This window comes from Hordeum vulgare, chromosome 7H (assembly GCF_904849725.1).
Source record: "Hordeum vulgare subsp. vulgare chromosome 7H, MorexV3_pseudomolecules_assembly, whole genome shotgun sequence".
Taxonomy (NCBI): domain Eukaryota; kingdom Viridiplantae; phylum Streptophyta; class Magnoliopsida; order Poales; family Poaceae; genus Hordeum; species Hordeum vulgare.
In genome coordinates, this window is record NC_058524.1 from 68,619,792 (window position 1) to 68,642,856 (window position 23,065).

The 23,065-nt window shown below is 44.6% G+C and overlaps 3 protein-coding genes across 3 annotated transcripts; 2 read left to right on the top strand and 1 right to left on the bottom strand.

Moving 5' to 3' along the window:
- Positions 1 to 4,630: 4,630 nt before the first annotated feature.
- Positions 4,631 to 7,278, bottom strand: LOC123412358. The gene is made up of 3 exons (XM_045105308.1): positions 7,098 to 7,278; positions 5,213 to 5,334; positions 4,631 to 5,131 (listed from the first exon to the last, which is right to left on the bottom strand). Exons 1-3 carry the CDS (start codon positions 7,240 to 7,242, stop codon positions 4,811 to 4,813), a joined length of 588 nt encoding a protein of 195 aa, XP_044961243.1. The 5' UTR covers positions 7,243 to 7,278; the 3' UTR covers positions 4,631 to 4,810.
- A 161-nt stretch (positions 7,279 to 7,439) lies between these two features.
- Positions 7,440 to 10,442, top strand: LOC123412359 (protein GET1). Its single transcript, XM_045105309.1, has 7 exons — positions 7,440 to 7,604; positions 7,815 to 7,894; positions 8,025 to 8,095; positions 8,355 to 8,425; positions 8,511 to 8,592; positions 9,691 to 9,740; positions 10,183 to 10,442. The coding sequence occupies exons 1-7, from the start codon at positions 7,524 to 7,526 to the stop codon at positions 10,264 to 10,266; spliced, it is 519 nt and encodes a 172-aa protein (XP_044961244.1). The 5' UTR covers positions 7,440 to 7,523; the 3' UTR covers positions 10,267 to 10,442.
- Positions 10,443 to 18,974: 8,532 nt separating this feature from the next.
- LOC123412360 (pollen receptor-like kinase 3) lies at positions 18,975 to 21,281 on the top strand. The gene has a single exon (XM_045105310.1). It carries the CDS (start codon positions 18,976 to 18,978, stop codon positions 20,950 to 20,952), a length of 1,977 nt encoding a protein of 658 aa, XP_044961245.1. The 5' UTR covers position 18,975; the 3' UTR covers positions 20,953 to 21,281.
- The last annotated feature ends 1,784 nt before the right edge of the window (positions 21,282 to 23,065 follow it).

Here is a 23,065-nt window from a genome sequence, read left to right on the forward strand (position 1 = left end):
GGGAAGACAAAGGTCATTGTGTTAGTGTAAGTTTAACAGCATTTATATTTTTCTTATTGTATGTATGTTGTATGGTTTTGATCGCAAGTGTGAAAGAAATGTCTTATATTTTATTCTAGAGAAAATATGTCTTCTGTTACTTCAGTTTTCTATTTCAACATAAATTTAGAGGTATGCCAAATCCATCCTTGGAAGTTATTCCAGATTTGACAATGTAAGTAGTTATCTGATTGTTGATGGAATCAAATATCACCAAGTTATGGTCAACTGATATTTATTTACAAGTTCTTTGTTTCGACTCGAAAATGCTTATACTTTGTTAAGGTACTAAGAACATTTCATGTTCATCTTGAATCCATGTATTTCCTATCATTTTGAGTGTGCAAAGACATGTGAGTATTTTAAGATCTTGTGCTCTTATCAGTTATCACTCCGGAGTTCTGACTACATGGCTAAATCTTTCTCAATGGGTAAAATCTTAAATTCACAAAGATATCATGAACTTTGTAGTCCTTCAACTTCAACATGTGCTTCCTAGATTTGCAGTGAATTCAATGTATTAGATTGTACAGTTTTGTTGGACCTATCTTATTGATTCATTGCTCAGTAATGCTTATTTATTTATCATGTTTGCAGGTTTGGCCCAAGGGAGAGCAAGAAAGCAATGTTGTACAGTGACACTGGTAGGCTCAATTGCAGTGTGAGCTATACAACATTTGCCACTGGTATACGTGGACATGTATGCTGTTTAATTAGCTCTCATCGATTTTATTTGGAGAATATTCTTAGTCAATCACATATATTTGAAAATAAAGATTGATAGCATGCATCTTCATTTCAGGGGTTGAAAATAAAGATTGATAGCATGCATCTTTGAGTCTTGCCAAGCCTGGTTTCCCATCAGTTGCGTCTCCTCCAGCTTTCGGTTGGACCATTCTCTCCTCTGGTCTAATCTCATCAATCTTTTGATTGATCCTCCCTTCAGAATAGTTGTCATAACGTGAGCTCTCCTACTCTGCTCACACTGCAATCTTCTGAAGCTCTCTTCTCTGGTTCTTGTTTGCTCTCTTGAGAGCTCCTCTCTCCTTAAGTTTGGTTGACCTGTGGCCTTGAATTCTGTCTTTTGAGGACCGAAGCATTCAACTTTCTGGCCAAACTTGATATTTTCCTGATTTACTGGTATTGTTAATTGCATAATCTGGTGAAGCAATTCTGGTTGTGTTTCACCTCTTGTGTTCTTCTGTTGATACTGAGCACAAGACACCCACTGCAGTGATGGCTCAAACTTGCCTGCCACCTGGCTTTCGTTTCCATCCAACAGATGTTGAGCTTGTTTCTTACTACTTGAAAAGGAAGATTTTGGGGAAGAAACTTTTTGTTGAAGCTATCTCAGAGGTTGAGCTGTACAAATTTGCTCCTTGGGACCTTCCTGATAAATCCTGTCTCCAGAGCAAAGATCTTGAGTGGTTCTTCTTTTGCCCCCGTGACAAAAAATATCCTAAAGGGTCTAGGACGAACCGTGCCACACCAAATGGTTATTGGAAAACAAGTGGAAAAGACAGAACAATTAAGCTGAACTCTCGCATTGTTGGGTTGAAGAAGACATTGATTTTTCATGAAGGCAAGGCACCCAAAGGCAACATGACAGATTGGGTGATGTATGAATACAAAATGGAAGATGAAACTTTGGATGTTGCTGGTTTCTCAAAGGATGCTTATGTGCTCTGCAATATATTTAAAAAGAGTGGGCTTGGCCCAAGGATTGGTGAGCAATATGGGGCTCCTTTTGATGAAAATGAATGGGAGAATTTGGATGTTGGAAGTTCTATCTTCTCTTTTGCACCCTCGTCCGGTGTAGAGGATCCACAAGTCGAAAGTTCTGCCTTGGCTACTGCAGTTATTCAGGAACCATTCGCGCCTCAGCAGTCTGTTCAATTTTCTGAACATGTTAATATCTGTTCTAATGAGGACAATAATGCGCCTCCTGAAATTGATGGAATTTGGTTGGAAGAACTGGCAATGTTTTTTAATGATTCTCCCAACCATGACATAGCTTTGCCACAGAATTCTGGTCTCCCTCCAATGTCTGAGCTTGAGGCTCAAGCTTTTAAGATGAATACTGCTGAGCTCTATGATCAATTAGCAGGACTTGCCCAGTCAGGGGATATGTCTAATGTAAACTTCCCTGCTGGCGACGTGGGTGTTACTGAAAACGATTTCCAGCAATCAAACTCTGGATTTCCGGGCGCCGGATGTAGTTGGCGATTTGCTCTGTTCTCCTTCCCTTGGCGGCTTAGGGTGGGCTGCTGGTTAGGGTTTGCAAGCTGATGTCAGGCGTTGAAAGGGTCCGGGACATGTTCCCTTCCTGATTGGTTCAAGATTATATTTTTGGGCTCAGCAAAGCGAACTAACCCATCGGTTCTTGGCATTTGCTTAGTTTTCCTCTTGATATATTACCAGCTTCTTGTAATGGCTTAGAGAAGGGCTGGAAAACATCTAGCTACAGGGAAGGGCGTTTGCTAAACAGAAATTCCTTTTAAATTGTTATAAATTTCAGTTTAGACCAAATGTTATAAAAACCTGACATGTTATTGTGGCAACCATTGTGATAGACAAATCAATTTGGATAATCAAAACATTAAACTTATGATTACACGTGCGTTGCACGTGCAGTGTTACTAGTAACAATATAAGACCATAACATAACTTAGTGTGTTAGGCTGGTGTCGCCAAGTCACAATTTTTTGATGGTATATGTTTAAGACAACCAACACTTTGGCTTGGTTATGACATGCATAATTTATTTGGCAGGGGAAAAGGCAGAATAGTAAAAGATAAAGGAACCTCTCAACATAATTTATTGATTAATGCTCATAAATGAGCAGATCCGCCCGCAAGGTTCAGAGCGAATAGCACTGGCTGACGGATTTTTTCAACAAGAAAATTTGATGGATTAAAATATATGTTGGAGATCCTAGAGAAGGTTTTCATTTACAAACATTTCGAGCGGTTAGGAAATCTCATAAACGGTAAGCTGCAAATGACATATTCCATGTCCGGGCCATGTTTATGTTATTTCCACAATTATACTATAACATGGACATCATCACCTAATATAAAGAGCAAGTCCGTTTGTACTTTCTTCTAGCAAGAAGTCAGGGTTTAGAAATACAGGGGTTTGCACATCCAAAATAATTTATATAACCCCGAGTCCCTTAGTGCTAACTACTTCACTTTCTCCACTAAAAGCAACCACTATGGTTTTCAACACTAGCTATAGTGCACGTACAAAGCATGCTCGACTAACATAAATCAAACATGAAAAACTAGTTTGATTGACATTTACAAATATAGTTTCTTATTCGTACATTTATTGTTACCTTGAATTGTTTTGATGTGCAAGAAGACATCAAAATCCATGGATCACAAACACAAATTTATAAGTACACGCATTGTGCACTGGTTGAGAACATCAATGTGCATAACTCAGGAAATAATGACATAAAACATTTTTCTGAATTAGAAAATAGCACATGAACAACAAACTTTCTGAGCATGAGAAACAATAAATTTCTTTGTGCACGCAAACCAAATCAGAGAGTAATTAGGAGGCAATGAGTACATGCGTGATTGGGGGAAGAGTTTAATCTTTGTCCGCGACCATTGGGGTGGATAATTATGAAATGAAATCAAACATTCCGGATGGATCAGATTTGAGCATTGGCAGCAACTTTTATAGCCAAACAAGATGCTGACCTTGTTATCTTCAGTTGATTATACGGGCACAACTCATGAGCACCCGCCCAGACCAAAGAATAACGCAGGAGTAGTAATTAACATCACTTAACCGAGCCCCAGCTCACAAAAATGGAGTGCATGTTCTAACAAAAGCTGAAGACCAACTGCAGCACGTTGATCCACTGTTAAGCAACGTGCATACAGGACACATGAGCCGGCAGAGCAAGAGGAGGAGGCTCGGAGCTAAGCACCGGCTAGTGGGTGTTGTAATTCGAATTATCCGTCAATAATTCCTGGTGCCTTCTATGCCTATGTCTATCAAATTCATTCCCTTTAGTGGGGAGACGCAACAAATAATGCATGAACCAGGTTCTAAGACACAAGTAAACCGAGGAATGAGTTATTCCTTGGGAAGCCTTGCTCCTTATAAAATAGCTGTGTGGGATAGACAGTGGCTTGAAATCATTGCTCCTCTTGTAGGTCAATAGCTAAGAACCATTTGGTCATGAGCTTGGTCCTTTGGTAGGTCAGCCACCATGAGAGCTTTATCAATCTTTTAAACCAATTTGATTAATATTTTCAACCTATAGATCTAGATGTTGCACATAGCCAACTAACAATTTATAATTACAAAGTTCATGGCAAATAAAGCCCGACAACTTACATTCCATCATCAAAAGAAAACACTGGGTAAGTAGAACCGACATCACTTAGCAACTTATCACACGGTGATCAGCATCAACCATAATTCGGGAGTCACGTGGAGGGTTCTATTTAAATGTAGGTAGTCCATGCTTTCTATAGAGCGGCACTAGTTCATGTCACCAGTTCATGCTCTTCAGTTTGAAGTTAAAAAAACCACCTACTGAACATAAACTACTCAGAAGAAACAAGAGCAAACCATACAGAACTTCCATACATGACTATAATAACATGATTGCATGAACATCAACTACCATACTAAGGTACTCTCCAAAGTCGCATAATTTGACATCGTATCACACCCCTAATATTCAATTATAAGCAGACAGACGTTCACCGCAAACAGCAAGCTACTTGCAGCAGCAATGCACTAAGCTGGAATAAGGTAATTAATGAAAGCTTCCGCGTTAGGAGCCAAAGTTTTCATGCCATCGCGTGTGGCCATTTCATCATCCTCGAACTGGTATGCCGGAGCACAGGTCACTCCAACGAAAGAATAATGCAGGTCAGGGTCCCGTCCGGGTGTCTTGACAAAAACACTGCCGTCATCAGTGAAGGACTCGATGTCGTGGGTCAGGAAGGCGCCAAACCACACGTTCGGAGGGACCGTGTACTGTGGCCTCTGCCCTTTCCGTAGATCAGGACCGACTACTGTCATCTTAACTTGCCCATCATCATGCACCTCAAATACCTGAAATGGGTATCATTGGCTAAGATCGGCAGTATGCTTAGAGAGTGATAAGATATTTTGTTCTGCGGTAATTTTGCAGACCGTGAGAGGTTCCCCCATGTAGTAGTGCCATGTCTCAGCGCAAGGGATGCGGTGCAGCCGAGCAATCTCCCCAGCAGGCAGGAGGAAGTAGATTGCACTACTCACAGCACGCTCCACCTTATCTACACGAATTAAACACAAAGTAACCAATTAGCAAAGTACTGTTGCTTAACAGAAGCTATTCTTCAGAAACCTCAGCACAACCAAGTGATCAACACATGAGTTTCCTTAATCCAACCTTTAGAAACTAAAACATATCAGAAATGAATAGACACTGCATTTATAGTAGGCAATTACGAAAGTTTGAGTGCATGGTGCTTGAAAAAGTGTGTATGGATATGTCCATGATAAGGTTTATTACCATAGGTATGAGTGTCTTGGCTATTCAGTCTGTTTGATGGTCTGTTTGTTGTAACATATGAAAGTTAATGGCTCATGTGAGCTAAGAGATAATTCAGTGTCTCATTGTTCTGACAGGAGAGCTCGTAGGCATAAGGATGCTAAATCCTTTGAATGTTTATGTGTCTTGTCATAGCCCCAAATTCACAGTTTACAGAAAAATTATACCACAAAATTGGCTAAGCAGAGTCGTGTAAGAACAGAAGACCATAAAAAACACTTTAACGTTCTAGGCTCATGTCACCAAGTCATGGATTTTGATGGTATATGTTGGAGACAACGAACATTTTGGCTTGGTTATGACGTGCATAATTTACTTGGCCAGCAAAAAGGCAGAAGTATAAAAGATAAAGAAACCTCTCAACATAATGTTATTGATTAATGCTCATAAACCAGCAGATCCGCCTGCAAGCTTCAGAAAACTAGCACTAACTAACGGATTCTTATACAAGAAGAAAAATCTGATGGATTAAAATATTCGTTGGAGATCCTAGAGAAGATTTTCATTTTACAAACCTGTCGAGCGGTTAGGAAATCCCATAAATGGTACTTGGTACTCCCTCCGTCCCATAATATAAGGGCGTATTTTACACTAGCGTAGTGTAAAAAACGCTCTTATATTATGGGGAGGGAGTAAGTCGCAAATGACTTATGTCATGTCTGGGCCATGTTCATGTTATTTCTACAATTATAGTAAAACATGGACTGCAACACTAAATATAAATAGCAAGTCTGATTGTATTTGCTCTAGCAAGAAGTCAGGGTTTGGTAATGCAGGGTTTTGCACATCCCAGTTTGGATAACCCTGAGCCTTCCTGAGTGTATGTAATTAATATTAACTACTTCACTTTCTGACACTAGTCATAGTGCAGGTACAAAGCATGCTGGACAAACATAACTCAAACGTGAAAAATAGTTTTCTTGACATTTACAAATAGTTTCTTATTCGTACATGCATTCTTATCTTGAATCGTTCTGAGGTGAAAGAAGGCATCAAAATCCATCGAGTCACAAGCATAAGAAATTTAGAAGCTTACACAATGCTCGTTGTTTGAGAGCATCAATATGCATTACTCACGAAATAACGGCATAAAATATTTTTCTGAATCAGATATCTCATTGTTTGAGAACTAGCAGCAACTTTTCGTAGCCAGACAAAATGCTGGCTTTGTTCTCTCCAGTGGATCACACGGGCACATCTCACGAGCACCACCCCAACAAAGCAATGACGCAACACCCAAAACCAATGGCGATGTTTCCTGACCTAAATCCAATTACCATCATCAGCTAACCCACCCCCAGTCCACAAAATGGATTGCAGTTACTAACAAGCACTGAAAAAACACTGCAACTGGCGCTTCTACAGCTCTCGAAGATCTACAGTCCTCTGAGTGGTCTAACCGAAGAGCGCGCAAGCCCAACGCGAGATCAAGAAACCTCCGCGAACCCCCTAAAGCTGCGGTTAGGAATCCGAGGCGAAGCTTACACTGGGGCGGGAGCGCGGACTTGGGGAGCGCGAGGGAGGGGTCGCGGAAGGTCTCCAGGTAGAAGCCGCCGTGGGGGTGGCGGTGCAGCTCCAGCGCCGCGACCACCTCCGCCGCCGTCTTCTTCTCCGTGCTCGACGTCGCCATGGATTCCGCTTTGCCTCTCCCGGTCTGGTGGTGTGTGCCTTTCCCTTCCAGCCGCGTCCGGCTCCTATCTGGTGTCCTGGAGCAATCCGGGCCGTCGAACGCGATAGATGGCCCAGCAGCCAACGGCTCGGATCGCTCCACGCCGAGCACAGGGCACTTTACCTGGCTCGGTCGGGCGGGCGCACGCGCACTACGGAGACCCACCCACGAACCCACCACCACCGCCACCGCCGCCCTGACCCCCACGCGCGGCGGCGCCGCCCCGCTCCCCACCGGCGGCCATGGCCCTCGCGGCCATCTTCGTCTTCCTCCTCGTCTGCGCGGTGCACGTGCTCGAAAGCATGCTCGATCTCGCCAAGAAGGTCAGCGCCACGGAAGCTCTTCCTCTTCCCCCCTCCTCCTTCTCCCCCGATGAATTTGGCACCGATTCCCCCCGGAGAATTCGGTCTCCATGGAAGAATAGAACCGATTTTGCGGTGAATTGAGGAGGATTGGTGGATCTGCTACATTGCGCGATTTCTGCCGTTGGTTATGTTCAGGTAAAATTGTGCTGACCGGTTCATGTTTTGCAGAGGGGATCGGTGAGCGATGAGCAGCTCAAACTACGGCTGGAAATCTCGCAGATTCTCAAGGAGTCCAGTGCACTGTCAACGTAGGCGATTTCCTTGCTGTCTCCCTCTCCCCTGTCTAACGATTTGGTGATTCTGATTCTGATAGAGTTGTTCTTCAAAAAAGGGTTATGTTGTGCAATGTCACCGATTTTTTCCTTGTTCATGTCGCAGGCCCTCGACGTTTGCGCAGGCCGCAAAGCTCAAGCGGCTGGCTGCTGCTAAAGAGAAGGAACTGTCCAAAAGTAAGAGTTGAATTCCTGGCTGGCTGCATTGAACAATGTGTTCCCTTATAACAGTAGCATCATGGGTGTGGTTGTGATCTTTCCTCCCATATTAGCTGATTACCAAATTCCATGCCAATGTTATTTTTCTTTGGGACGAACCCCCCCCACCGATATTGATATCAAGGAAAATCTCATCCATCAGTATGCAGTACACAAATAAGCTCTGCATTTATGATATGCGAATCTCAAATACTTTTTCCTCCTTTCAATTTTACAGTGCAGCAGACGGACATTAAGGGGAAGCAGTCTCTACATGAGAAATATGGCAAAGTTCTCATGGGTACCAAGGTGCTTCATGATTGTAGTCTTTCTTGTCTGTTATATTTGACGTTTATAGCCTCAGGAGTGTCTCATGAAATTGATTTGGTGGTAGGTCCTAGTCTATGGTTTGCTCGTTCTGTGGTTTTGGAGTGCACCTGTAACTACCGTCCCCAAGCATCTTCTACAGCCCTTCGGTATGTTAATGCCACTTATCACTTTGTTAGCTTGTCCAAAGTCTCATTAGCTACCTAATGTCTGCTCATTGTGCTTTAAATTGCCACGTCTGCTAACTTTGTTAATGCAACTTATCACTTAGCTTGTTCCAAACACAGAGCCTCATTAGCTGCCTCATGTCTGTTCATTGTGCTTTATATTGCCAGTCCTGCTCATCGTAGTATATTAGTATATCGTTTTAGAATGTGTACATTCGACATTTTGAAACATTGAGAGCTCATATAAACGAGAACTGGGTGTCGACCAGTTGGCTAGGCCAGAGCAGGAGCAGGCTGAACTTCTCGTAGCCGGCTAACCCACGTTTGAGGCTCAGCCTCGGTGCTCGCCTTCTTCTTACAAAAATGCCACCAAGGGCTAATCTTGGTTGGTCAAAGTTTTTTCAGAGAACTGGGTGTTGGCCAGTTGGCTTGCTAGAGCAGGCTGAAGTGCTCACAGCCCACTGACCTACGTTTGAGGCTCAGCTTCTGCTGGGTCAGTGCTCGCCTTTTCCTTAGAAAAATGCCACCAAGGCTAGTCCTGTTTTTCTTTTCTTGAGAGCTCATATAGACACAAGTGTTAGAGTTTATCATATTCAAGTACTGCCATCTCTGTATTTGAAAAAGTAATAGCCAGAGGTGCGTACAGAGACAGACTGTAAGTGTCTAGAATGACAAGCACTCACTGGCACAAAGTAATGGTGTAGTGATTTCCAAAAAAGCAATTCATCAACTATATACTCTCTCCAGCTCCACCAAAAACAATTAGACAAACTGCCAAATTACCATATCATCCTATCCGTTTTCAGATCATTACTATGAATAATTGCATTTGTATTCAGTATACATTATACAGTATACTTGACTTTAAGATTATTGAATGTCGACATACTTTCAACTTCTCTAGAGGCAACATACTTTCGACTTGGATGTTTGTTCTTGTTTACCCTCTGGTAATGAAATTGGTTAATTGTTCTTTTTTATTTCATCGACACAATGTACATGCAACCATGGAGAAGTATCTGCCGGAAAAAATAACATCATTAAGGCGTTAAGAAGTTAATGATTTTGAATTATTCACAGGAAGGATGTTCTCCTGGAGAGGCGTCGATGCTGCTACAGGACGTGTCGTGGTAAGCATAATCAAAGTTTAGCTTAAGTCCTCTTTTGCATAGGACAGGTTCGGTTTTACCACAGTGCTAAAAAGATCTTTTGTTAAATGATGGAGTGCCGGATCAACTGCAGATTTTACTTTGTAATAAGGGTGCTCTGTAATTCTTTGGCTTTTGGCCTTTCTCAGAAAAATAAAAATAAACTCCCTTTGAAGCATGAATGGAAATTTTCTTTTGGGGATATCCCCAATTGTACATAGAAGTAGCAGGATTGGCATAATACACTGTCCGGGTGTCTTATTTCGCACCCCCTTTAATCGTTTGCACCCCAAATATCTTGAATTCACATATTTGTAAAAGCTTAGCGAATGCCCAAGCTGAGCCCTAGGTATCTTTACAGGAATTAATATGGAAGTTATGATGTTCGATTTGCTTTCTAATACCTCTCATGCTTCTGGTGCAGGTTGGAATTATGCCATGGCTATTTTTGACTTCCCGTGTCAGCAAATTATTGTCCCAAAAACTCGCCCCCATATTTCTGCATTAAGTAGCTCCTTCCAATGAAGTAGTACATGTTCTTGAAGTTTTCCTCTTCTCTCACTCATTTTTGTACTTACTTATGACCTCTCTGCCTGATTGTACTTCCGCGGCATCATTGTTTCAGGTGCTCTCACTTTCTGTAAAAAGATGTTGTGCTTAATTACCTGGCCTACTGATACCTAATTACCTGTGAAGGTGCTTGATGCATCTTAGATGCAGTGATGTTTATGCGCAAGATTTACCCCCAGACTTTAATTTCTAGCATTGTGGTGTTGTTCCACTGATTTGATTCGATGAATGGACTAATGATCACTCATTACCTAGACTTGGCGGTGTCACCGCCAGTGGCACCGAGGATGTGCATCGGTGCATGGCTGCTACAGTATGAGCTTGTACAACCGCCTTTCTTCGACCCACCTCGGCTCATAGAGTCGGCACGTGCGTCGACCTCTTCCCCCCGTGCCTTGCCACCATTGGGGAGGGGTTCTTCTTGGGCTTCTCGGGCCCTTGTTGTTCGTGGCGATAACAAGGTTGATTTTGATCCCCTTTGCATAAAGGGGTGATAGTGCGAAATAGCGTCAGATCGCTCGATAGGGATCCTCTCGTAGCTGAAAGTCATGCATCGAAGGTCTGTTCTCGACGACAACAAATGTTGATTTTGATCCCTTTTGCATAAAGGGGTGGGAAATATCGTCAGATCGCTTCATAGGGGTCCTATTACAGTTGAAAGTCATGCATCCAAGGTCGCATAAGAGCATCTCTAGCAGACCCTGGTCAAATCCGTAAAAAAAATACATTTTACAGTTTTGGTCGCGAAAAGTATGCATAACAGAAACCGTAAAAATGATCCAATTCGTAAAATTTTTAAGGGGCACGGAAAAGCCACATCCGAAACTCTTATTTTTAAAGGTTCAAAGGTCAATTCAAGGGGGGCCATATACTGGTCAAACCTCGTCGGAACAAACACGTCGTCGCGGAGTTTGACGGAATTCGCCCTAAACTCGTCGGAATTCATCACCGCACGTCAAAAAAGGCCGCTGGACGCCGCAATTGATCGCTGCCGATTTGAATTGGACGAGCTCGACCTCGCCGTGGCCTCCTATGACCTCAGCCTGGCTGACGAAATCCTCCCGGCGGACCGGCAAAGGGGCATGACTCGGCCGATGCGGTTGGCAACAGAGTAGGACAGTGCCAGCGGGTGAGGGACATGGCCGGTCGGCGACAAGGCGTGGCCAGCGAGGCTGGCCAGGCGTGGTGATAGGGCACGGCTGAAGGGGACGGGGCGCGTTCGACGGGCGACGGGGCATGGCCGACAGACGACGGGTTGGACGCGGACGGCATGGCCAGCACGACCGGCTGGAGGAAGGTGCGGCGGCCGCCGGACCGGAGGAAGGAGCTCTTTATCCTAGTTTTACAGTTTGTTTTACAGCCTCTGTTCGGCCGTAGCTAAAATAAACCTTTAAAATACCTTTTTTTATCCTTATCCTAGTTTTACGGTTTACGTTTTTCGGAGTTTGCTAGAGATGCTCTAAGGGGCTCTAAAGACTAATACCCTACATATATTAGATTTCAGTTAGATTAGACCATTTCCTTTTTGAACCGCGCAACCCCTTTTCATCTATACATATATATAATAATAAAGCATGTACTGTTTTTTCTAAATAAAGTATAGACACAAGCGTTCGTATATACGTGCATACACTCACTTCTATGAACGCTAACACGCACACCCTTTTTTCTATAAACACCTTCGAGAGATTGAGTTGGCATATCATCTTTAAATTTACGTAGTCGCTTTAGGCACCTCATCGTTGAGAGGAACATCTCCGAATGTGCATCGTCGAAAACCTTGAAATAAATTCAGGAATAAATGTGAGCACCAGGATTTGAACCCTGATGGGCTGGGAATACCACGGTCCCTTTAATCATCCAACCATGGATGGTTAGCAGCATGTACTGTTGCCGGACGTACGTTGTTGGTATTTTTGCAGAAAATACCCTGCTTTTTTCAGTAATTAACCCGCAGTTCTTTGTTAAGTCAAATCGTTTTTTTTTGTGTTTTACACAAAATTCCATGTATCTTATGCTAACTAAACTTTTTCAGTTTAACATAAAACCCCCTGGTATATGCATTAATCGCCTTACAGTCTATTAAAAATCAATAAATATTTTCAAATAACCATATCTCTTAAACTGTAACTTCAATTTTAACATGTTATATATAAAATTTGATTAAAAATGTGTAGAATTTGAATACAATATTATTTTACATGTTCATTATTTTTAAAATGCAATTTTGGATGCAATGTTAATCAATCATGCATGATTCGTCTTTATTTTGTACCGGTGTTGATTGGCACGGAACGGGCAAAGAACAAATATATAATCCCTGGGCATGCTATTACTTTCATCACGTTCTCTCTTTGTATATGTTTCTTAATCTAGGACCCTACGTATGTACCTTCTTTTGGCGAAATCCACGCGTGTACTTACCATTGGAATACATATTTTTTGTAGTGAGTATATAAACAATTTTGTGCATGTACATACACTTATAAATTTATGAACATCATAAGTATATGATGGTTTATTTTCAAAATGTCTGAATTATTTGTGTGATAGTCATGAACATTAATATTGAACCGATAAGTATGATCTTAATTTGTGTTCCATCTGTTGCATGCAAAAGTAAATACTCCCTCTATACCGGAATATAAGTCGCTGGAGGAGCCAACTTTAGCTACTCCAGCGACTTATATTCCGGTACAGAGGGAGTACATATCAGCTTTCTTAAATAAAGTTCATTTATAGACTGACTCCTCAGTGTCAAACGGCCTAAGTTAATTTAACGAGTCATAATCAAAATTGAATCAAAATGAAAAAAATGGCTCAGATAAAAAATATTTACTTTCCTGTTGCAACGCGCGGACATATGTGCTATCTATACCTAATAATAAAGCATTAAGAGCATCTCTAGTAAAACCCTCAAACCCTTAAAACAAAAACCAGTTTTAAGGGTTGAGAATTGCACATTTTTGACACTTTTAAGGGTTGAAAAACAAGGGTAAAGACTAGAACCCTCAAACCCAACCCTTATAACGGAATATTCCGTTATAAGGGTTGGGTTTGAGGGTTCTAGTCTTTGCCCCAACCCCAAACCTTAAAACTGTCATTCATATATCACACATTTCATCATATGACATATCACAAATTCAATCACATTTAACATAAAACAATAATCATTCTAGTTATTATTACAACACCGAATAAAACAATAATCATTCAAATCATTACAACAATGTTTGAGCAAATAACAACAATTGTTCGAATCAAATAGGACATAGAAAAGTAAAACAAAGATACATCATGGGCCAATGCGCCGCTCATCCAAATGCAGTGGTGCTCTACTAGATCATCCCGGAGCCGACCATGAGTGGTTCCATCCTCAATCTCACGATGTGCTTCAAGAAAAGCTTGTATGCGAGAAGGGTTTCTTTCCGGTTGCACACGGGTACCAACATTGTCATAGAAACAAGGGAGGTTTAACCCTCTCTCATCCTCTAGGATCATGTTGTGTAGAATCACACAACATTTCATGATGTTCATCAAGGTTTTTTTGCCCCAAAACCTTGATGGACCCAGAACTATGGCAAACCTCGACGTCGTCGTCTTGCAACAACTCGTCAATGTCCGAATCGTCGGATGACGACCAATCCGACGAATCCGACAACGAGTCCATCTACATACGAAGTGGCTACAATTAGTGCCAATGAAGCAAAAATTTAAAACTAAAAAAGTAAAAAAAAAACTCACCGGTGAGCGGAGGAGCGGCGGCCGAGGCGTGGTGGGGCGGCGGCCGGGGCGCGGAGGGCCGGCAGGACGGCGGCCGGGGTGGAGGGGCAGCGGCGAGGCGAGATGCGGACGGCGACGGGTGCGGAGAGGCGGCGGCCGGGGCGCGGTGGCGCGGAGGGGCGGCTGCCGGAGCGCGAGGCGGCGGCTGGAGCGGCGAGAGCGGCGGAGCGGCCGGTGGCGAGATGCGGCAGGGCGGCGGGTCGACGAGGCCACGGCTGGGGCGCGGGGCGCGGAGGGGCGGCGGGTCGACGGCCGGGGGGCGGCGGGGCGGCGGTCGGAGCATGGAGGGGCGGCGGGGCGAGATGCGGCCGAGGGATTTCCTCTCGCGCGGGGGAACCAACTGCCTCCCGCGCGAGGAGGGAAAATGAGTGCGGGTTGGGGGCAGTTTTTCCCCCCAACCCTCACTTCTACATGCTGGGAAGGGGTTTGAGGGTTCGACCTCTAAATTTTTTTACGGGTTTAAGGGTTTAAGGGTTCTAGTCTACGCCGTTTTTCCGATGAAAACTGTAAAAAAGCGGTTATTTTTAAGGGTTTGAGGGTTCTATTAGAGATGCTCTAAGCGCTTCTGGTCATCCGCCGTGCTATGTTGCAAATAAACCCGTTAGTTTTCTGTCAATTAACCCGCAATGCATATTTAAGTCGGATGAACCTTTTTCTGTATTTTCATGGAAAACCCCCTAATATTTTAGGTAATCAACCCCCGTCCATATTTAAGTCCATCGAACCATTTTTCCGTTTTAACAAAAAACCTTGACATTTCAGTTAATAAATCCGTAGTTTATGTAAAACAAATTTATCCATTTTTAAACCGTAACTTCGATTTTAACATGTTATATATGAAATTTGATTAGAAAATGTGTAGAACCTAAAAAATATTTTTAGCTGTTAAATATGTCTAAAATATTATTTTTGATGCAAACTTAATTTATAGTGCGTGGTCCTTTTTTCTTTCATGCTGGCGGCGATCCGAATTGCAAATAAACACTCATTAAAATCAGACTGAGGAAAAAAAACATTGAGAACCACGCATGGACACCTGTGAAAAACCTCGCGGGAAAACAACATATTTCTTATCTTATTCCGAGCGAGTGTGTGTGTGGGTGCGCGCATGAGAGAGAGACACCTTAAGACTAAGCACATTCAAATGTGTTTTCGTTGTGGAAGTACTTAGGCCACTGTCGACAATACAAATATGATATCATGTTAAACTGAAGGACGTGAACCTATTAAGGTCTTGAGTCATGGTTATTGGGTTAATAGCATGTGTCATTTTCTCTACCGTTGCAACGTACATGCTGAAATGCAATCTTTAGGGAGTTTGTTTATACCCGATAGACCCACATATATCACATGACGTGTAACTTTTCAATTCTTAACAAAGAAAGTATCAACACAATTTAACGTCCACTTACAAATTACCGCTAAATTTTTCATATGCACCACCTTATTTTATGGCTAATGCTAAAAATCAAAAATCAGAATTTTAAGCATGGTGGATCAAACATCTTTTTGTGTGGCAAATTTAGTCTACGAGGGCGGTAATTAAACAAAGAACGGGGACAGATTTGCCTTGCTTGCCACGTGACCTTGTCGTCCTTGGCAAGCATAAAATTGCCATGAACTTTTCGATTTGCCATCGTAAAAGATCTAACTTAGTGGAGTCCTAACTTATTGGTCAAGAGGGAACGGAACGGGTCGGCCCGCCGGGTCACTGACCCGGCCCAAAAAGTCAAGGCCAATGGGTTAGGTGGGTTGTCCTTGAATCATATATGGGTCAGTGAAGCCGACATCGTGCGACCCGATGGGTCAGATGGATCGACCCATCTGAACCAATGAGACGCAAAACAGCATGCATGCATATACATATTGCCTAAATGGATAGGTACGTGAGGCCATTTGATATACTCGTGTTACATTAACTGAAATTCTGAACCAAGAACGCATGAATGAACAACATACATGCATGCATACATATAGGCATATTGCAGCATGCATGCATACATATAGGCATATTGCCTCGGCCAGTGCACTATGGCTAATTGTTTTTCGTAATGATGCATCTAATAACACGTACATCAACTCGTGCATGCATACATATAGGCATATTGCCTCGGCCAGTGCACTATGGCTAATTGTTTTTCGTAATGATGCATCTAATAACACGTACATCAACTCATGTGTGTGTGGACATGATGAATTAAAAAAATCGAGAGAGAAAGAGGACGGGATGAGTAATATACAAGGACACCAAAGAGGAGAGAAATGCTGAATTTTGTACCGACCTCGTGAATCCAATGGGTCACTGAGGTCAAAAAATTCTGATGAAATGGATCGATGACCTCGCATATTGATCTTGGGGCCACCGGGCCAGGTCCAAGGCCGGTCTGGATCAACCCATTCCCATCTTGACTTATTGGGTAAAGCTTGTAATCACCCCGTGGATTGCAGCTCTCCCGTCCGCCACCTTCCCAACAGGCCATGGCTCAGGAATCACTACTACTATACTTGCAACTGGCCTGTTGTTGCATTCTTACCACCGCAAAAAACTGGTCTATTGCAGAAAGAGAAAGATGAAGACGAGGCTGTGACATCCAGACCCCTGCAACACTGAATCTGTGACCTGCGTAGCCTGACGCTTTGATGTCTACGCTGGAACCGCCCACCTCACTGGATAGGAGGATGGGGAGGCGAGGTTGCAGCCGGGGCCGGGCGCACTGGTCGTCATTGCCGCTCGCCTCCACCATGACTGTGGGCGAGCGCAGTGCGCCAACCTCACCGGAGAGGAAAATGCGGCGAGCGACCTGGTCGGAGATTTCAACGCTTGCCAGCTGCAGGGATGGTCGGCGCTGCTACTCTCTTATCGACGGTGATTTTTTTTCTTGCAACATCTTTCATGTTACAAGAAAGATTCTGCAACATCACTAATGTTATAAACTTTCTTCCGTCGATATCTTTGTTGCAAAAAAATAAATGCACAACAATATCTTTGTTGTAAAACAATATATCGGCAACACTATCTTTGTTGAAAAAACACAACACAATCTTTGTTGCATAAAAGTTTTGCAATACAATCTGTGTTCTGAATATTTCTGTAGCAAGGTCTTTGTTGTGAAGTAGTGAAAAGACGTTTATCCCGCTAGATCCACGGGGCAGCGGATACGCCGGCCGACGAGTAACAGCCCGCTACCTAATCGGAAAAAATATAATTTAAACCTTGAACTTGTATTGGTCAGTCGAAATGAACCCCCAAATCAAAATCTCAGTCAATTGCATCCTGAACTATGCAATCCCGGTCGACCCATCCCGGACATGTACTCATGCTAGCAGCCTACATGCACGCACGATACACACCATGACGACCCATACATACACGCACATGTACACGCAATATACAATAAACATTTTGACAACACACAATAAACTTTATATAATATATGACAAACTAAACAGTAACAAAAAAGGAAAAAAATAAAAATAAATAAATATATATAATATAAATTGAAACAAAAAATAAATAAATAATGAAAGGGAAAAACCAGAAAAAATTAACAAATAACAAATAACAAACGAAAAACCTAAAGCAAAACAATGCGCATCACGCGTTGCCGTAAACTCGGTAGGTCCAATCCTGATCATCCTTTGCCACGTCGACAATTCCTGTTTGGAATGACCCGAAGGTTTAACTTAAATCAGGATTGTATAATTCAGAATACAATCAACAAGGATTTTGACTTGGGATTCATTTCGTCTGATCTCTACAAGTTCAAGGTTTAAAATAGATTTTTTTTCTCACGTAATACATATCTCTATTAAAGGCAGCTCATATTTGTATTAGGAGTATGTTATAACGCAATTTGAGCTCTTGGTTTCAAAGCACAAATTGGACAAGCAGTACAGCGGTAAGCCGGTAACTGCAGCAGATTTACAAATGTGCAATATTGTCATGTACTCCCTCCGTTCTTAAATATAAGACCTTTCAGGAATTCCACTATCAACTACATATAAATGTATGTAGTCATATTTTAATATGTAGATTCACTCATTTTACTCTGTATCTAGTTCATAGTGTAATCTTTAAAATGTCTTATAGAAGGTGTTTGTTTCCAGGGACTTATTGGTTTTGGGACTTAAAAAAGTCTCTATAAGTCCCACCTAAACCAAACACAAGGGACTTATTGGGCCTTATTATGATGATTTGGGACTTATCAAATAAGACTCTCTAGTAGGAGCTTATTGGGACTTATTGCTGGTTAGGCCCGCAGAAAAAGTCTCCCGCATCGATCCAGTGGCCGCCGCCCTACCCCTCGTCGCTCGCACCGCCCTATCCCTCGCCGGTCGCCGCCCCAATCGCCGCCGGCCCACCGCCCCGTCGCCGCCCGGTCCGTCGCCGCCCCGCCCGGTCGCCGCCCCCGCCCCGTCGTCGCCCGGTCGAACAAGTGTTATGAACAATTGTTATTTCGGTTGTCACTATTCTGCAATTCATTTTGTATGAACAAAGGTTATGTGAACAAGTGTATTTTATTAGGTGGAACATAGACTTATAAGCCCCTGTAAACAAACAGGTAGGGACTCGGGACTTATAAGTCCCTGTAAACAAACAGGTAGGGACTTATAACTTATAAGTTGGGACTTTAAAAAGTTCTAGGACTTATGAACAAAACAGGTCCTAAGAACGGAGGGAGTACTCGCATTTGAACTGGTGAGATCCCTGCCTCACGCGCGCGCATGCGCCTTGGCGCCATCCTCGGCCGGCCGCCCTGCTATTCCCGGCGACGAAGCAGAGCCCCAAGAAACCAAAACTAGCCGGGAACCATCCTCCCCAACCTTAGGCGCGCGCGTCTCACACGCCGGCCTCCCCGCCACCATGGGCCCCTCTCCGCACCACCACCTCCTCCCCCTCTTCCTCCACGCCGGCATCATCGCCGCCGTGGTCCTACCGCTGGGGGCCGCCGCGGATGGCATGTCCGAGGCGGAGGCGATGATCCACCTCAAGAAGTCCTTCTCCAACTCCTCCTCGGTCTCGTCGTGGCTCATCACCGACAACGGCGGCAATTCCCCGTGCTCCCCGGGGTCGCACGAGTGGCACGGCGTGGTGTGCGGCCGCGGCAAGGTCACGGGGCTCCGCCTCAGCGGGCTCCAGCTCGGCGGCACCATCGACGTCGACGCGCTCTCCAGCTTCCCCGGCCTCCGCTCCGTCTCCTTCGCCAGCAACAACTTCACCGGCCCGCTCCCCAGCTTCCACCGCCTCACCGCGCTCAAGTCCATGTTCCTCTCCGACAACAAGTTCAACGGCGCCATCCCCGACGAGTTCTTCCCCAACCTTAACCACCTCAAGAAGCTCTGGCTCGACGGCAACGAGCTCTCGGGCCCCATCCCGGCGTCCCTCGCCGAGGCCGAGGCGCTCATCGAGCTCCACCTCGAGCACAACGAGTTCTCCGGGGAGCTCCCTCCCGCGCCGCCCCCGGCGCTCAAGTCGTTCGACGTCTCCGACAACGACCTCGACGGCATCGTCCCGGAGCCGTTCCGGCGGTTCGACGTCAGCGGGTTCAGCAGGAACCAGTACCTCTGCTACGTGCCGAGCCCCGGCCAGCCGTGCAAGCGCCCGGAGACCGCTCCCGAGTCGTCCAACTGGCTCGCCGTGGTGTTGGCCACGCTGCTCGCCTCGGCAATCGTGATGGTCATCGTCTTCTGCGCGTGCTGCCGCCAGCCGGCCCGCGTCCACGGCTACGACCACGCTCACAAGGGCGACACGGAGGACACGCCGCCGGTGTACATGGTGAAGCAGGGATCATCGACGGTGCAGAAGCGGAGCTTGTCGTGGCTCGGGAGGAAGACAGGGTCGACGACGGGCGGGCGGCACCGGAGGGCGTCGTCCGCGGCGAAGGTGGACGACATGAGCACCGGGGGCGTCGCCGGGGACCTGGTCATCGTGAACGACTGCAAGGGCGTGTTCGGTCTGACGGACCTGATGAAGGCGGCGGCGCAGGTGATCGGGACCGGCGGCCTCGGGTCGGCGTACAAGGCGGTGATGGCCAACGGCGTGGCGGTGGTGGTGAAGCGCGCGCGCGACATGAACCGCGCCACCAGGGACGCGTTCGAGGCCGAGATGAAGCGCCTGGGCGGCATGCGCCACGCCAACCTGCTGCCGCCGCTGGCGTACCACTACCGCAAGGACGAGAAGCTGCTCGTGTACGAGTACATCCCCAAGGGCAGCCTCCTCTATGTGCTCCACGGCGACCGGGGCATGGACTACGCGGCGCTGGACTGGCCGACGCGGCTCAAGGTGGCGGCCGGCGTGGCGCGCGGCGCGGCGTTCCTCCACGCGGAGCTCGCCGGCGCGGGCCACGAGGTGCCGCACGGCAACCTCAAGTCGTCCAACGTGCTCCTCGCGCCGGACTTCGAGCCGCTGCTCGTCGACTTCGGCTACTCCGGCCTCGTCAACTACACGGAGTCGCCGGCGTCCATGTTCTCGCGCCGGGCCCCCGAGTGCGTCGCCGGGCACCCGGCGTCCGCCAAGGCCGACGTGTACTGCCTCGGCATCGTCCTCCTGGAGCTCCTCACCGGCAAGTTCCCGTCGCAGTACAACGGCAACGGCGGCACGGACCTCGTCGTGTGGGCGACCACGGCGCTGGCCGACGGCCACGAGCAGGACCTGTTCGACCAGGCCATCGTGACGGCGTGCAAGTACGCGCTGCCGGACATGAAGCGGCTGTTGCAGATCGCGATGGAGTGCGTGGAGACGGACCTGGGGAGACGGCCGGACATGAAGCAGGCGGCGTCGAGGGTGGAGGAGGCGGCGGCCGCGGCGCTGGCGATGGTGAGGCAAGAGGCACCCTCGTGAGAGACGAGTCCATGCAGCGGGTCACGAGTGCCGGCACCTCGTGAGGCGGTGGCATGGCAGCGAGGCTGGCCGGAGTCGGATTTTGTAAAGTCCATGTCATCAGTTGTTGGTGCCCTTTTACCTAGCCCCTTGTATGTATTTCAGTAGTCATCTCTTGTACATGTAAATGTAGCTCCAGAAATGAGCAATCAGAGATTTCACATTTTTCACGTTCTTTCGTATTGCTCTCCAATTCTTCTTTTAATTTTACAGAAGTGTAGAGTACATGTTTTTTCTTTATCAAATCATTTGTTTACAGTATTCACCTTCTCTTTGTCATGTAAGCTACTGGGTGAGCGTGGCTCTGCAGCCAAACCAAAACGCACGGATACAAATATATATACTCCTGCTGATACATTCGAATATTAAACGTTTCACAAGCAGTGAACTAAATTTCTTGTTATTACAACTAACTATTTTGAGTATATCACTAAGAGCAAGTTTAATAAGTCCTAATCATCAGGCTATAGTGTCTGCCATGTCATCAAAATCTTACGTGGTAGAGAGAGAAGGGAGGAGAGAGATTGAAGCGGGCGCTTCCTGTGTAGCCCGGCTGCAGCACTGCACACGAGAAAAAAGTTTGCATGCAGCCTCGGTTGACTCCTTCCTTCCAATCATCTCTCTCCATTCACATGCATGCATTAATTGCTTTGAATAATTAATAGCTTATTTATAGTCAGCTTACTATACAAGCAGGGTTTTTTACAAACTTTAAGTGACATGGCACTTCTTATAGCCAGCAGCAAGCTTTGCTGTTAACCATGCTCTAAGCTTTCTAGAATTGAAAGCCTCTCATTTAATTGGGGTCATTAATTTAGAACTGGGTCACCTATTTTGACCGGATCAACAATATCTCACTTAATTATTTTAATTTGATATGTTTTTTATTTTATTGAGAAATTAAATATTAGATTTCATTCATGATTTTGACTGGGTTAATAATTTTTCAAATCAATTGAAAGCAACCGGGCTATAAAAACTTATCAATCTTAGTCACCCTCTCATCATCTAAAAAAATAACATCAACATGTGATATTGTAGCACCAATATAATACATGCATCCACCGACGCAGTTTTTTTCACATAAATATAAGTTGATTAGCAGATCATAAAATCACACAGTAAAAGCCGATAAATACACCGTATTTTATGAATATAAAAGAAAAAACACTTCATCATCTTCCCCACTAACCAACATAATACTCACTCCGTCCTAAAATTTAAGGTGTATTAGTTTATTGAAAAGTTAATTTTTTAAACTTTGATCAAGTTTAGAGACAAAAAAGTCGACATCCACAATACTAAATAATAAAATATAAAAATTCATTTCATGATGAATCTAAGAACCCAATTTGATATTATGTGTATTGATGTATTCTACAAAAATCTGGTCAAATTTAAAGAGATTTGACTTTTCTAAAAACTAATACACCTTATATTTAAGATAGATTGAGTACAAAAATTATGAAACTCCAAAAATATCAATAACACAGCAAAGCGCGTTCAACCCTTCTAGTTATAACACTAAGCTTCCTAGTTTTAAGGAGCCCACCTTTAATTGAGGTCTTCAATTAAATTTTTTGCAAGGCCACCTTTAGTTATAACACTAAGAATCCAATTTGTCACAATCCTTATGGACTAATGGTTGCCTTAAGATATATTCGAAGGGTTTTTTCATAGGCATTTCTTGAAGTCCATGTGTTGATTTTAAGGAGTTTATATGATGACCAAGGTGGTAATCAAGGAATTATCCAAAGATTGGTCATGCGAGATTTGATATTTTTGCAAGCATGTCTTCAAGAAGAAGTTTGTGGGAACATTCGTGTTTACCTTCAAGACATCACCTTTATGAAGAGATAAGATAAGTCTTAACGCTGACCAAGACTAAGTCAAAGAGTGAATCAAGTAGGTCAACACACAAAGCGTGCACGATATACCGAGAGGGATCAAGTGATCCCACGGTATGGTAAGAATTATCCATTATGCTTTGTGTACTAACTCATGGTATATGTGAGAGTTCTATCTGGGGCTAGGTATGTGTCCATGGGCTTGCGTCAAGAAGAAGATCTCATAC